Here is a 16,509-nt window from a genome sequence, read left to right on the forward strand (position 1 = left end):
CTAGCAGAACAGCAGGAGCACCTTACCTAAGGCATCAACAGCTGTCAAAAAAAACCCCAATAAATGGGAAGCAAGATGGAAATACTCCAGATTAGTAAAGAGAATAAAGTACATTTTCAAAGTCTCTTTCAGTCTTAGTGATCTAGGTGTTGTATATAATGATAAAGGGAAACTGGTTTTGCAAAGAAGGAAGATCTACAGGTGCCCCTAATATTTGTTAAGCCTAATGCTATGGGTGATAAAGTTTTTTGGAAGGAAGTTTATTGAACTTCATTACTGGTGCCCCCTAGAAAGATCTGTTCTGGTGGCAGAGAAAGAGTAACACAGCTGTGAAGCTTTATCATGTAATTTGGTATGTAAAGAATGTCAAGAACACAGCCATCCTTGGTCTGGGTAGATGTAGGACCCAAGAGTTGAGGGCCAAAGGCCCTGAGACAGGGATCTGAAATGACTTTTGCTTCTGTTGCAATTCTTTCGATCTCAGGCACTGCTTTCTAGCAAGGATGTGGAGGTGGGAAGGCACTGGCCTGGGATTTGCGAGGCTTGCGTTTCAGCTTCTGTTTTGTCAGGGCTGTGATTCAGGATTATAGTTGGATTTAGCTGCAGCAGCCAAAGTGGTTTGCATCGCTGGCCACAGGCTTCCTGTGAGATCGTGGCCAAGACACTTTATCTCCCCACAGTTCCTCATCTGTAGAGTGGGGAGAATACCTCCCTAATTCACAGGGATGTGATGAGGACAGTTTCCAGTAACAGCTATGTGTGTGTGCTCACCATGATGTTGATGCAGACCATTAGCACCGAAGTAGGAACTGCATTAAGAGAAGTATTGAATTGCAAGTGAATGTGCATAGGGAGGGGGGGAATATTGCTGTTAGAGGCAGGCATTTATATTTGCATTTGTATTTAAATTTATATTTATTTATATAGAGAAATGAAGCAAACAATTAAAATGGGAAGTCATAGAAGGGAAGAAACTCAACACTCAGGGGGGCTGAAGCCAAGTGGTAAAATGAAGCAGACAGAACTGTATGGGAAAGCTCACACAGCATGTGCCCAGAGGAGGAGCACCTCAATTTTCTTACAACAGTTCCTGGTTATCTAACTTGGGGTGATGTCCCTTGATGTCTCTTACTGATAACGAAGACTCCTGTCAGTATCTGAGTCCTCCGTGATGCTGAGATAACTATGCTAAACCTGCTGACAGACAATGTTTTTATTGTTGTCCAGGCCAAAGCCATAATGAATGCATATATGAGGTCTTATCAAAGATGCAGAATGTTACTTTTGTTGTTTAAAAAATGCCTGAAGTAAATGCTGGCATTGGCCAAAAGCAAATCTAGGGGTAGAAGGATCTGAAGGCATTGCAGTCACAAGGGGATACGAAACCCTCCCCAGCAGCCACCAAAACGAGTACTTTTCCCAACTTAGAGCCGTGGCATGCACATAACAATTTTGAAAAGACCTTCACAGTTTTCTTACTGAATAATAGAGAAACTAAGCATAATGCTCTGCTATGTCTTCATAAAATGTTTTAATTCTCTGTGGACAAGCTGTAGGGATTTTTTTATTTTTTCTGTTCCCTTGTTTCTTGGCATTGCAGTAGATTATTTTTAAAGGGTTCTGGTTTGCAATGTGGAATTGATCTAATGCTAGCTTCAACCACAAAACGTGGGATTTTACGATCTGCCTAGGGGATCTGAGCACCCAGTTCTCTTTAATTTTAACAAGCACTGTTGATCAGATTCCCGTGGCAGTTTTGGAAGAGTCAGCCACAATTTCTAAGCCTCTCTGAACTAACACCCTTTAAAAAGTACAGATAATGTACTAGCAGTCATGTAGATCAGATAAACTGTAACTGTTAGGGGTAACCTCCTTTTTTTACAAACAAAGTGTAGATCATTTAAATATAAATTAATTTTTTTTCGGAAAGCTTTGAGCAGTTGCCACAGAGGGAATGCATCCAGCACCAGGCAGTTGTGAGGTTATACACCCCGCTCTCTGGGCACATATCTATCTTCAGATACGGACAGCTAAAGTGTTTTAGTGCCGTTTGGTGTGTTCGAGTGCTATCTGAAATGAAGAGTACACCTTTTCTCAACTCGTATGCTCAGTAACATTTTTTTTCCTCTTGCAGGGAAAAGCTTCACACTGACTATCACGGTCTTCACAAATCCGCCACAAGTAGCCACATACCACAGAGCCATCAAGATAACAGTGGACGGACCTCGTGAACCCAGAAGTAAGTGAGCTAATGACAGCATTTGCAGAAGGCCAAGTTGGCGGTTTAGTATAGGGGTTCATCACCAGCCTCATGAAACGCAGCAATGTCCAATGCATGTGGAGCAGTGGGTATGTTTTAAGCCAAGGCTGTTCTACGAATGGTTTTAATTATGCCTTCCCGAAGCCTTATTTCTCATGGGTGTCCAGCTGATCTAGAATATGACTTGCATTGCATTTCTAAAGTATCTACCCAGGGATGACTTGGATCATACCCAAAAGCTGACAGAAGGGATGCTGGTAAAAGGTGGGCAGAGTATACCTTACGCATCATTTCTTGCTAGTCTTGCCTTTCAGATGTTAAGAGGATTTTAAAGCATTGGAAACCAATATGTCATTGATCTAACTTTTCAAGCTCAGCCACCCTGCAAAAATAAATAAATGCCTGAGAGATGACACCTGGTTGCTGCCTTGTGGAGTTCACTGGACCTCATGCTGTCGTGTAGCTTAGGAGCACCCATTTTCACAGCCAGCCAATCTTTCCTCTTTTTTTTTCCTTCCTTTTTTTAAGAATTAAGTACACAGAGGAGATGAATGGTTTGATTTCTCCAGGGGAATACCTGCACCTTTCACATAGGTGGTTGTTTTGTTGGGGTGGTGAGGGCAGGCTGTTTTGTCTGCGGGGTGAAGTGAAGTGAGGGTGGAGCAGATCTGCAGGTATAGGTGCTTCTGCAGCACATGCGCTGCCTGTTACCAGAGGCAACTGTTAACCTCAGTCACTAGCCCAAATGGGGCATTTTCATGTTTTTATCAAAATGCCCTGATGGAAATTGAGGTTTGTGGTTAGTTTCTTGCACTCCTTCCGCATGCTTGGCAGAAGTTCTGGCTGCTGTTTAAGTGGAATCGTCGTGGGAGAAGAGAGCAGCAGGATTCAAACACCCACTAGAGAATGAGACTCGCAGCTCGGGGTTGCTTAACTGGCAGGGAGAAAAGAAAGGTTTGAAACTTCAACTAAAGTAGCTTAGAAAACTCCCGTCTTGCCTGTGAGTTTTCTTCTCGAGCCTTCATTTGTCTGAGTCGCATCATGATGCTGCATTCATTTAGTGGAAGAATCTGATCTATATTTTTTGGATTTGAGGCCAGACTTTAAAACAAATACTACTGTTGGGGTAAGGCTTCTTATTTAGTTTGCTTGGGGTTTTTTTGAAAATTGTGGTTGAATTGTCCCTGAAAAATATCCCTGGTGAACCAGGCAGCTGTGCACATAAAAAAAGGTATTTGTATATGCAAGTTCCAGATTTGAATATGCAATTACCTGGGCATGTTCATAGTTTTGCAGATAACAAATAAGCTTCAGTTTTTTGAATACGAGTCTGCTAGCACGGTAAGAAAGAAAATCATCCTGCAGGCATACCTACTGTTTTAAATCAATTCTTCAGTTGGTATAATAGTTAATATTTAATAAGATTCTACATTTTAAAAAGGAAGTAGAGATATAATACATACTGAAGCAACATACGTATCTTCCCGACTCAAATGTATGTAAAAGCTTCCTTGTAAATAATTTCACTTTGTTGCAGGCAAATCAGTTCCATAGTGGAGGAGGCTTTATGCGTGTCAGGAGAGGAGGTCAGACTCCCCCCTCAGTAGGAATGTACAGCTCCTTTTATCGCTAAGTCATTCATGACACGGCATAGAAGGGATTATGGTCCTTTCGTTTTTAAGAGGGCTGCGAAGTCCCTCAGTTTGACTTTGCACCAAGGGTTTCTGAATCGCAGTGGCTCTTGCCATCCGTCTGGTATCCCTTCTCCTCTTCATACGTTTGACTGAGATACAGACTGGCCCGACGAGATACACCACAGGCTGTGGAGGAAAAAAGAAGTTCATTCTCCATTCTGAGACAGTTCTGGCGAGTTTGGGCTGTACATTTCTTTTTCTATACTCTCGCTCCTATTTTGCATTGGTTCAATGAGATCAGTTACATGAGTAGCCTGTACAAAAGTAGATTGCAGGGCTGTTACCTGCACAAACTCATGTATAAGATTCATGGTTAGACGTATCAAAACATGCATGCTGTGTACTGAAGGGATTTAAAATTATATTGGCCTTCTTGTATTGAGACTAGAATCAAAATAAAAATTGCTAGATTAGAGTGTTTCTAGTTTCAGTAATTGATATTCGGGAACGTTCATGATTACAGATCCATGACTCACTTGCTTCAGCTAAAGGAATTACAGAAATACTGAGATGTATTTTCTAAGATGTCCCGATTCAAAAGAAATCCATGGAAGACAGTAATGGGAACAAAATTAGATACTGCTCTCTTACAGATATCTAGAAAAAACATGCCGAAGTCCAAAACCAACGCCAGCAACAGTTTTTGATTCATTTACTTTATAACAGACAGTCTGAATTCTAGTGAGAGCCTGCATTCTCTGTGAAAAATGCTGGAAAGTAAGGGGCCATTTCTGAGGATGGAGGCCATCTGAGACAAAAGTCAGAACTTCACACCAGGATGATTTTTAGTTAACTTTATGGGACATAGAAATACCTTTTATGTGAAACCTTTAAGATTGATTAACCTAAGAAATAAGAGAAACATTTTCTTTTGTCTTCAGAGAATGTCAGATCAAGAGTAGTTTCTGAGTCAGAATTAGACGGGTTCTCAAAGTGATTTTTTTTTAAATGCAAAAGGACAGCCTCTTCAAGTAGGCATGCTTGGGGAAGAAACTTCAAAAAGTAATACAAAGCAGGATTTGAAACCATTTTTGGAAAACAGGAAAATACTCAAACCAAAGGCTGCAAAAGCAAATATGCAAAGCACAGACTTTTTTGGCTTACTGGGATGTGTGGAGGTGTCACGACAGGTGACAATAACATGGTGTCTATTGTCACATGTGCCACCTTCACTCTGCACAAAGGCCTGCAGACTTTGGGTTCTTGCATGTCCCATTGTACATTTGGTTGCGGTTATTGTGATGGTCAGGTCTTCGCTTAGCAGTATATTTGCCTATGTAACTACCAGATTTGCATTTACAACTATGATAATTACTCGTGTGCAGGACTTACACCATTGTTCTTTTTTTGCCATTGAATTTCTGGCTGTGCCTATCCAGATGATACTTCTCATCAAGTTGTCATGGCTTGTAGAGAGAGCCAAGGTACTTAAGAATCTGGCTCTTCCTCCACTGCTTTCATTATGTATTTTTAAAATCTCTTTTGAACTTAGCATTTTCATTCTCCAGCTCTGAATAAATGCTTATTTTCAATTTTTTTATAAAAAGAAATAATACTGCACTGTCAGGGAGAAGGGCAAGATGACCTAACCCATCATTTTCTTCTCCAACTTCTATGATTCTATGATTCATAAAGCAATTTATGTTTTTATGAGCTAAGTCCACGGGGAAAATCATTAGCAGTAACCAGATCAAGAGTAGTGCTCCTGATGAAAATACTTTTGGTTAGGAAACTTGGTAGAAATAGTATGACTCTTAAATTAAATATTTCCCTTAGGCCATTTGACCTACTGTGTACGTCTGCTTAAAAATTAGGTTTTTCTTCTTTTGACTGCTTCTTTCTGTTTTTCTCATTGAATTGGTTTAACCTACATAGCTCTGAAAAATTCACTAATGGACCAGGTGCCTGAAAAAGGTGCAAAATGAAAAGGCTACATGGATTTAGCCCCAGTGGGCCTGAGATGTCCAAGGTTAAGCTGGGCATTAAATGTGATTATCCCGTATTGGATGTGTGGTTTTCCCAAATACTTTTTTGGCATCCTTATATCAAAGGGCAGGATGCTGAGAAGCAGAGAGAGAAAGAATTATATTGCTGAGCAGGATTTGAGAAGGAGCTTAAAAAGCTGCTGGCCCAAGAAGTGCCTTTTTAGGAATGGAAATTTCCTTTTGCCTCCTGGCAAAGCTAGCTGGGGGGGGAGGTTAACTTTGGTCAACCACAGTTAAGGACACCCTTAGACCCTGATCAGAAGTGATTCCGTCTCACTTGTAAGGTTCAAGGAAAGCCCATGGCCTGTAGCTGTTCTGAAGGAATTCTTCAAGAGCCCCCTTGCCCGGCCTGAGGACTTGTTTAGGGAATCCCCAAGGGCTGGTGGTGGCAAGTGCACCTGATCTGCTTATCCTTTCCCCTGCCCCATCCAACCCTTGTCCACAGACCTCAGTCTCCCAGAGCAGCTTCTGGGAGGAGAGTCAGCAGAGCCCGCGAGGGGCCGGCCATCGCCCGTCCCGTGGCAGAAGCGAGGAAGACTCTGCACACATCAGGCTGGGGAGGGATGATTCCTCTGAGGGCTTCACGTCACTTCCACCTTCAGCCTTTCATGCAAGGAAAAGCCAAACCGTTCTCCAAAAAACCTTTTCATCTCAGTGAGTTGAAATAATATTAAATGCCTTCATTTCTTGCTTGCTTTCTGCTGCAAGTGCTTCCATCCATTGGAAACTGAGACTAACATTTACCAATGAACAGTTTAAAAAACATGAAAAAACGAATCATTGTGTCATTGGAATAGACCCACCATATAAATTTCAGTGATGGCTTATCAGATGCTTCCATTCATCCAGAGACTTACAGTGCGTACAGATTACTTAGCAGAAAACATGTAGAGGAAAAGGTGGTGCTTACAAGTTGATTGTCCATATAACAGAAACGCAACGGGGACCCTTTCTTCCTCTGCTAACAGTAGCTGCGTGCTCCACAGCACATCACCCTCTCGGTATCATAACCCAGCTTTGCTAATTGCTTTTTAAAAAATCTTGGCTAAGGTACTTGCCCCTGAGAGCTTCCAATCTAAATAGACCGTGTACAGACAAAAGAAAGGGATGGGCTGCAAGAAAAGCTGACAGTTGCGCACTGCCGGGTCTGTGCCTGTGTGTTTGTGTCCCTGCATCCTATTGTCTGGGTGACACTGACGTGGGTGGACTAGTGCTTAAATTATGGGTGCACTCTGGGGACATTTGTAGTTGGCTTGTGCAATGGTTATATGCAAGCATGCAGCAGCTGGGGGAAATTACAAAACAGAGCTAGCTCAAATTCACACAGTGTGACTTGATGCGTTACTGTTTCTACATGGTTACTGGTAGGTAGGGGATCGCTGTTGGTTTCCTTTCCTTTCTGTGCGTGTGTCTCATCGAAGGATGGACAAGGAAGGGCAATTGAATCCATTTAAATAAAGAGGTATATTGTTGCAAGGGCATGCTTGCAGACCGCAGGAGCTGTTTCTGAACAGGCAGGACAGTCCTAGCAGCCCCCTGGCAGGCAGGCCAGCTCCGCGGTCCCCCAGGGTGGCAAGGGAACAACAGCCTAAAATGTACGTCCTGCGGTTGGGCACGTCTCCCACCACTGTGAAAGCTGTGCATGCCACCAGCCCATTTTTCATAATGAAAGTACACAAAGAGCGAAAGAGCAGAGAGCAGTTTGTCCCTTTGTGACTTGTGTTTTCTGAAGAAAAGTGAAGAGTGAGGGGGAAATCGGCCTATTTCCATTATGCACGCACTTTCACACAGGAGCCCGAGTGATACAGCACTGGGCCTTCTGGCTTAGCACAGGAGCGTCACGTAGCACAGGACCACTTGACATTGGCTGTTAAAAGTTTGGCTGCAGAACGGGACCCGATGTCGCCTGTCTGGATGCAGTCAGCTCTGCAGAGCATCCACGGGCACCTCTGCAGCTCTCGGGTCCCCCCGTGTCCCAGAAAGACCTCTCTGCGCCCCACATCCCAGCTGCTCAGCAAGCCCCTTCTCCTCTGTGAGGGGACGGCAGAGCAGCCCCCTTGGGGCAGGGGCAGGGGCAGCTCCGGGCAGGGGGTGGCCCCCTCACAGCAGCTGGCAGGGCTGGCACAGCACCAGCCTGTTGTCTGAGATCCCGGAGTCCCCTCGCCTGGCCACCCCAGGGGGCTTTCACAGGCAGCAGGAACCTGAAGCAAAGCCCATACTCTCGAGCAGTTGGTTGCAGAATGGAAATCATACAGACACACCAGCAGGCATGCTGCCCACAAGCTGAAAAGACCAGTAAAAGCAAAAACCAGTAGTTGCTGTAACTACCCAGTGCAAAGATCCCTCAGTGCAGACGAGATCCAGGCAAGACCTGCCTCATATGGACTTTAACTGGCTAGCAGCTCCTAAAAAGAGTGCTGGTTGTTCTCCATCAGATGTGCAAAGGATTATGAAATTCATATGAATGCTTGGCACTCCCTGGTGTAATAGTGATAGGGAGGGATCCTTTTTGTCCTACTTAATAGGTGGGACCTCAATAGGTTTTTAATACCAGCATCCTTGAAGTTTCATGGTGCAGACACTTCTTTTCTATATGGAAGAGATGGAACAAGATTATTTCCCCTGGCATTTATCAGTCTCGCTGCTGAGTCAGTTAGAAGAGTTGATGTTGGGTGATGTGAGGCAGGGAATTTGTCATTTTAGTTCAATAAAATTGTCAAATATGTACAACACGGAATCTTGTGTAAAGACTGCTTTTCTGGCAGTGCGGTAGCTCATATATATTTGCTTGCCTAGTTATTTGGCTGTTTTTAAAGATACACAGAAGTGTTGACAGGACAAGCTCCTTCCTCGTATAAAGCAGGTAAACAGGAAACCAGAGTTGCTGCGGTGTGGGCTAGGAACAGTGGTAAGACTGGCCCAGTCCTATAGAAATTATTTCAACTCCTTTTTTGAGTCACTTAATCCCACACAGCTCTTTTTCCACCCCGCCTTGAATTAGAGTGATTTTAAATTGAGGACAGGTAGGTAGTTATTTTTCATTTCTTTTACTTTTTTTGTCTTTGTCAACCTTTTTTTTTTGCAATTAATATTCATTATTTTATTGCCTAGTGGTTGAATGGCTACAAAGACTGTGGTGAATATTTTTAAGTGTTTACCTATATTTGCATGGTAGGATTTTCAAGGGATATACAGTCTCGGTCTAGCTCTGCTGAAATCAGTGGGCAAGTACTCTGTAACTGTGACAAAAGCAGAATTTGGTGAATGTATATTACTGCTGAAAATGCTTCCTAAGCAGTCGGTAGGTCTGACTTTCTCCTGTCAACTGCACAGACCTAGAAAGAATTTATAGCTGTTAACATCGGTGAACAAGTCTTTGGGGGGGGACATTTTCCATAGAAATATGAAAAAAGACTGCATAGATGCCACTTGTATTTTGTGTGTGTATGTAAAGAAAAGCATTAATATGCAGCACCCTGGCAAGTAGGTTGGCCGTAGGGCATATGAGTATACACTGGTCCCCACTGAAGTCCCTAGTTCACTGACATGCCAAGTGTCTTTCCAGTGAAGTTAGTTGGTGGTGCTCTGAATCAAGGATTTCTGAGTCTGGTCCTTCATCCATCGTGTTTCTTCAGGAAAGGACAGCTTTTGAATGGCAGTCGTTAAACGCGAGCAAATGAAAGGTTTGAAGCAGTTGCTGGGGCTTTGAATGAGCTGGGGAAGGGTGGGCTTGTAGTTGAAACCCCGCAGTGGAGCTGCCTACTGTGGTTTTAAGGGTGTCATGTAGCCCCTACCCTTCCTAGAAGGAGGTTAGCTAGCAAAGCTGGGCTGTTAGAGCATCAGTCGGCAATCCCGCTGTCCCTCCAGGGCTGGCCACCGAATGCCTACCGCACCGCTGGCAGGCAAGAGTTTCCTTCAGGGATGCGCTGGAAGGCAGCAGGACCTGGCTGCACACAAACTCTGCAGCTTGCTTCCTTCACCCTGCTCTCCACAGGAGGTCGGGGAGAGGGCCTTCTCCTCCTCAGGATCCTACGGGAGCTGGGAGAAGGGGGAGGGAAACTTCCACTGTGCGTGGAGTGGTCAGACACTCCCGTTTGCCAAACAAGCTTTTGGCAGTGCAGGACCTTTTCTGAAGCCTTGTTCTTGAGGAGTTGCCGTACTTTCGGGTTTACCAAAACAACACGTGTCTAAGAGAAAGGCTGGATGAAGCTGTGTGGCACTTTCAGTGAACAGCCCTATTTTCTTCTTGGAATATGACTGGAAGGGGTGAAAATGCATCTGTGTTGCAGTCCCTCCCAGCTCCACCTGCCCTGGATTATCAGAAGGTGCAGCAGTTTCCTCCTTGCAGGCCCATACAAAAACACTGCAGGCTTTTGCTTCATTCTGTCACCCGATGTGAAGAATGCAGAAAGACTTTTGCTCTGCATCTCCATTTGTGCCCTTGCTCTTTGCTCGTTCGCTGCAATTGGGAATTGTAATGAGTAAATGCATTTTCTATTAGTGTTAATGATAAATCTTGGTCAGACTGGTCCTGTGTCAGGGCTGCATGGGTCTGTGCAAAGCATGAGGGAGAGCAATGCTTGGAGGAGGCCATCTCGACTCTGCTTCTGAATCGTAAGAGAACCTGTCTGTTGTATGAGGGCACAATATGCTTGTTAATAACTGAAACACATCCTAAAGAGAGGGAAGGATGGAAACATCTCCCTTGCCTTCTTTAATCATGGAACAGATAAGAAATAGCCTGTAAAAATGGGAAGAGGCACAAGAAAGCATTTAACCAGCCATAAATGAAAAGTTGATATATTTCTCTTTTTTTTAATAGCACCTGACCTTTATTCTTCCTTTGCAGAGTGTTGTAGTTTCAGTCCATCAAGCACGACATGCACCAGGCCATCTTCTCAAGGCTGACCGGTCCAGAAAAGCCAGGCTCTGTCATAACCTTAGCACATAAAGCAGCAGAAAAATTTAGGCGACAGTGTTGATTTAATTATTAAGGATTCTGTTTGTCTGAGTCTGTCTGCCTCTGCTACCTACACCCTGCATTATGGGCTGTTCTTCATTACCTGCTCTACCTATCTTCGCAATCTAGCCGCAAACAGTTTTGGTTGACCACACCACTTCCCTCTTGAAAGTTAATACTGTTTGACTCATTCTGTACTGCTAACACCAAGCCAAAGAAAACAAGCCAAAGAATAACCTGCTTGTATGCAGTTTGGAAACTTCTCAGAGGCCCTGCTTTCAAAATGCTATACAGTAGCTTACTATATCTCTCTGCAGCTGCAAAGAAAATGAGGAAAGCAAAAAGTGGTTCAAGAACCTAAAATAAAGACTAGGCAGAACCAGATGAGATTTATAAGCTTTCAGTGAACTCCAGTTCTGTGTAGGCACAATGAAGCATTAGTACAGAGGAGGGACTGCTTAGTAACCTACAGATTACAATATCTAAACTCATTTCTTCGGAAAAACAGGTATTTTCAACTATTGTGTGGAAACACCAGTCACCGGACTTGGTAAAAGCAAAAGTCTTTAGTTCAAGCGAAGTACGTAGCCCAGCGATATACTTTTTTTGGACAGGAGCAAAGTTTTTTACAAGTCGTCAAAGTCTGAATGGTCAGTATCCATGGGGAGTAAATTTACTTTTGTGTTGCCAAATTCCCCTGGTTTACATAAACGGTGAGCCGCAGGACTTGACCTTTAAGTTGCAGGTCCCTTGTTCAACTCTGTCTGAGGCTGAATGATGGAGACCTTTTACTGTCTAGAGTTATTTCAGTGGACTGATGAAATAGGTTTCTGTCTAAGCTATTTCTCTGACCTCCAATACCATGATGTTTGTGCAACTCACTTTCCCATTCATTTGTCCTCTCGGAGGCACTGCAAAGGTGGCAAACGCTATCATCCCTCACTTTTCCCACTCAGACTGAGGGAGGGGGTCCAGATTCACCCCACCTAAGCTTACACATTTGATTAAGGTGCCTGAATTAGGAGCCTGGTCCCCTGTATTCAGCAGAGAGATAACTTTCTCCCAAGGGCTGCTCAAATGGCAGCTGAGTCCTTGCTGCCCGAGCCTTGTGTTTCTGCAGCTTTTCTTTGGACAGAAGTGTCTTTTTGTGCCTGTATTTTTCTTGGTTGCTTGCTGAGCTGTTGGTTGGCTGGTTGTGTCTCATTCTGCACCTACTCTTTCATACATATCTTCAACTGTGATGTCTCAGCCCACAGCTAGAGGGTATTCCTATGGCAGTTTGTACGTGTGGGAAGATGCAAACTATAAAGAAACAAAAGAGGCTTTTGGCAATGCGATGCTTAAGTTGGGAGTCATTCAAAATTTGTCAAGGAGTCAGGATTTTAAAGTATATATATTGACATGGGGGAAAGGGAAAAGAAAGCAAAGGGTATAATTTTGCAGACTAATTTAACTTTCATGAACAACTTCTCTCCAAATCCCTAATGCTCAGTTCCCTTACTTTTACTTCGCTGTGATGACCTAATTCCTGAGGTGAACCCACAGAATAATTGCACTTCCATGACAGAAATAGAGAACACACATGTGTCAGATTCATCAGAAGTTTTGGTGGATCCATGGCAAGCAAAATAATTGTGTTTTAAGTGGAAATACGTTTGTGCATTGCTATTTGTTAGTACAGCACAGGCCTCACCAGCAGAGCTGGGGGGAGAGGAAGCATATTTCCTGCCTCGCAAAAATTGTCAAGATTGCTTTTTCTGGCTGTGGTACCTCAGGGTGGACGTGAGGCTTTTCAGATGTTTGTCAGGAGGCAGGGAGAGAGCTGGAGGGACCCAGCCCGGAGGAGCCCGCAGTCTCGCAGACAGTGTGCCGGCTGGAGCGAGGGAGACCAGCAGCCTCCGCTTACCCCTTTTCCTGGGGACATTCCCTGCTGGAGCTCTCCTGATGCAGCTGGACAGTGAATTGGTGATGAAAAGGGCTCTCAGCCTGGAATTAGGGCACTCATCTGGAAAACAGGAAACCAAAGTTTGTTTTCTAGTATAGACCAGGCAAGAGGGGCTTGATCCAGACTCTCCCGCCTGCACTCGTTGTGTTCCAGGGCAGGACTCCCTCTCATGGCAAATTCTCTCTACCTATAGCATCTATATGTGTGGGTTTTTTGAAAAGCATTGATTTAAAAAAGAAGAGGTGAGAAAAAAAATATTGCCAAAATATTGTTTAACTACTGTTAAAACATGTAGGAAAAAAATGCACCAGCTGCTTAGGGTACATGTTGTTACAGTAGGGCGACTAACCCCCCAACAGAAGTGCAAGAAGGTACCTGGGGTTTCCCCCAGGCAAACTAGGGAGTTACCAGAGAGCAGGGAACCTGCTGTGTAAATCTTTTTTCACCTTGCTGGTATCACTGGACACTTGTTCAACATACAGTCAAATTGGATCACCTGGTGGAAAAATTAAATGCTTAGCAAAGGATCGTACCTGAAACATCTAGTCTGTCTGCAGTTACTCGGAGTAACAAGCAGATTTTTCCATAGAGACACAGAAAGGGTGAGGTTTGCCAGTGAGCTGATAGAATTGCATCTGGAAGGGCTTCCCAGTGTCAGTCTGTCTGTGCTTGGCATTGCTCAGCATTCTGCTTCTGAAGGGCGGCTGGATGTCAGCCTGGTCATCGAGTTGCGTAATATCCAGCCCCATTCACACATTTCCCAGCACCTCGTGCCTACGGTCAGGTTGGGTCTGATGACCAACACTGATTCTGCTGGTAATTACAGACATGGCATGAAAATGTTGAGCATAATATCCTGTCTACCACGATGTTCCTTCTGTCTGGAAAGAAGGCTTGCATTGTGCAGTGCTTAGGAAAAAACAGCAAAAAACCTTAATTGTTGATGAGTGTACTCAAAGCTCTAACTACTATCACCATTATTTTTCCTCACCACAGCAATAATATTTTTCACTGAGGAAAGAGAAAATATCCTACAGTGTGTCTAATTCCTTTTTTAGGAACTTTCTACATTATATTTTTAACACTGTGCAAGATGTTGGTGAGCTCTGATGCTGTCCCATACTGATCCTTCTAATGCCTGAGTGCAGTATAAGTCTTTTCCAAGTGATGGAGGCTAGAGAGGAAACCACTCTACAGATTGGTTTTATTTTCAAGCCTGATTTCCCAGAGCCCCATGGGCTGCCATGTAACAACGGTTAGTGCCTTACGCTAAGCACGTGCATACATCTCTGCAGGATCAGGTCAGGTCTGTTTGAAAACACAGCAAATGGTGTCCTAGCAAGGTTATACTACTTGCTCTTTCTGTGCAGATAGGAAATCAGGGAAAAAGAGTGTGCAAAGTATTTTATATCTGGGATATCTGGCACATAGCAAAATATTACTGGTTTATGCACTTAAGACACTATTTCCATTGTTAGCAAAAAAAAATATGCTTTTTTGTGAGCTGATTTTCAAGCATTTGCATTTCCCATCTTGGTAGTAATACAGAAGCACTATATTTTAATTCACTTTTGTTTACAAGAATATATTATTTTTTGCACTAAAGATAATGTGCTCACTTCCTGCAATAACATGAAAGAGTATATTTTCTTCTCATCCTTCACTATGTACAAAATAATTGGATTTATTTTAGCTCCATGGCACAAAACAATGTTTACCACTTTACTAACTGGACACAATGAAACATGGCTTATTTTCTACCCCACTAGAGCTGGAGCCAGACCAAAGCCTTGAACACAAACAGCCCTGAAAAGAGGAGATGCTTGGATCAACGTCCAACATGGCTCCAAAGCAGCCAGCTTTCGTTAAACCAAAGCATCGCATCTCATCAGTCACTCCCTACTTCAGCAAAGTCTGGCCAGATGCTGTATTTTCCTGTGTTTAATCCACTTTTTGGCTGTGAAAAGTTTCCATTTCCACCCGGGAAAGGGGTGGAAGAGGAGAGAGGGGGAGGTATTCTGCTCCCCTCAGGGAGAAAGGGCTCTGCTTAATTAAACTCCCCTTATACCATCTCCATGCAAGTATAACCTGCTGATTTGGGGCAGAAAACTTGTGGATAATACACACAAAAACCTGTGGCGTTTCTGCTCGGGTCTGCCTCTGGCCAGGATGCTCAGCAGGCATGAACCAGTGAGTCTCTGCCAGACACCTGGTCCCCTAAGCCCAAACCTTTTGCAGGCGTTTGTACCTCCTGATGCACCAACTCCAAATAGTCAGATTTGTGAGTGAATGAGAGCAAGAGACAGAAGAGTGTACTTGTCCTGTGACTTGATTAAAAGAGAAAAAAAAACATGTCCATTAATCCATTCCAACAGTGTTTACTTGTAAAACGCTCCTGGGTACCCACAGGAATTTTGGTAGCTTCAACTGGCAGAAAGAGAGTAGCGATGCCTTTCCTTAGTCTCTGTTTTACCTGCTTCTCCCCCTCTGAACCTGAAAGACACCTAGTGACACTTTTAAAAACAAGGTTAAAAGGAAGGTAATGGGAAACCTGTTTCTATTTCTGCACCTGGAGGCAGCCCGGAGCGCTGCTGTCGTCTCCATGGGGCTGGCTCCGGTGTGAAACCCAGACTGAGCAACCGTTCCCAACAAGTGCCCCATGTGCACAAAAATGGGGGTTGCCAAGGCACTTTGTTCTTGTTGTTTCCACATCCAGAGCTCCAACCAGATGGCCACGGGCCAAGCTGAGTGCTCCACAGTCTCTTAAAGTCTATAAAACTGCATTTCCCTCCCACTAAGAGGGAAAGCACTTTCATGTTGTGTTGCTGTAAAAGTATCGGAAAAGGTAGTGTTTTCTCTGCCCTCCTTGTTTAATATTCTGTGTAAAAAAAAGTCCACCTGACCTCACTGAGACAGTATTTGAAACAGATAAGGAAAAAAGTCCCAAAGCCCCCAAACCTTGTTTAGCCAAGCAGGCGGTATGTCCTATTTCTTCCAGCGTCCCAAGGGAAAAAAATGCTGCCCTTTTCTTTCCTGTGCTAGTACCTGCAAATTGATGCTTGTTAAAAACTATGGGGACATAGGGAGGAAAAGAGGACAGTGATGCCATTTTGTGGCAGGCCGGCTCTCTCTGTGAGCTCTGGGCCAAGGTTGTCTTCATTCAACAGCTGGATGTTTGACTAACTTCCATAAAGTCCCATCTGATTTGCAAAAGTGGCAGATCCTCATGGCCAAACTGCCGGCTCAGCAGAGCCGCACCAGTTTCCAAGCGCCTTTCTGCCACTCTTTTTCATCCTGCATCACGCTGCTCTCCTGGAAAGGGGAAGCCTGGGCTTGTGGTCACCGTGCTGAGCTGGGAGGCAAGCGTCTGCCACAGGGTCACTGCCTGACCACGGGCAAGTCACCTCATTTCTCTGTCATTCAGTTTTCCACCTATAAAAGGGGGATAATAATAGTCCTGGGCTTTACAGGGGTGAACTGAGGATAACTTGCCTGCTCTTTAAGGAAGGTGTTTAGACGGTAACTTCAAAGTAAAGCTAATAAACACGAAAATACAAGTCACCCTAGCAAAGCTCTGCCTCTGCATTTATAGTGGCTTGGGAAAACCATTTATATTTGTTACATTTTTCTGACACAGTTCTTCACTTTCCTGCTGCAGACCTTCA

At 44.0% G+C, this 16,509-nt stretch overlaps 1 protein-coding gene across 4 annotated transcripts in view; it reads left to right on the plus strand.

Moving 5' to 3' along the window:
- RUNX1 (runt-related transcription factor 1) overlaps positions 1-16,509 on the plus strand; it is a 169,690-nt gene that overhangs the window by 117,839 nt on the left and 35,342 nt on the right. For all 4 annotated transcript variants that reach the window (XM_010580359.1, XM_010580361.1, XM_010580358.1 and 1 more), the window contains one exon: positions 2,135-2,239. In XM_010580359.1, the coding sequence (XP_010578661.1) occupies positions 2,135-2,239 (105 nt within the window). The remainder of the gene's footprint in view (positions 1-2,134; positions 2,240-16,509) is intronic.

Source organism: Haliaeetus leucocephalus, unplaced genomic scaffold (assembly GCF_000737465.1).
Source record: "Haliaeetus leucocephalus isolate CR32 unplaced genomic scaffold, Haliaeetus_leucocephalus-4.0 Scaffold702, whole genome shotgun sequence".
Lineage (NCBI taxonomy): Eukaryota > Metazoa > Chordata > Aves > Accipitriformes > Accipitridae > Haliaeetus > Haliaeetus leucocephalus.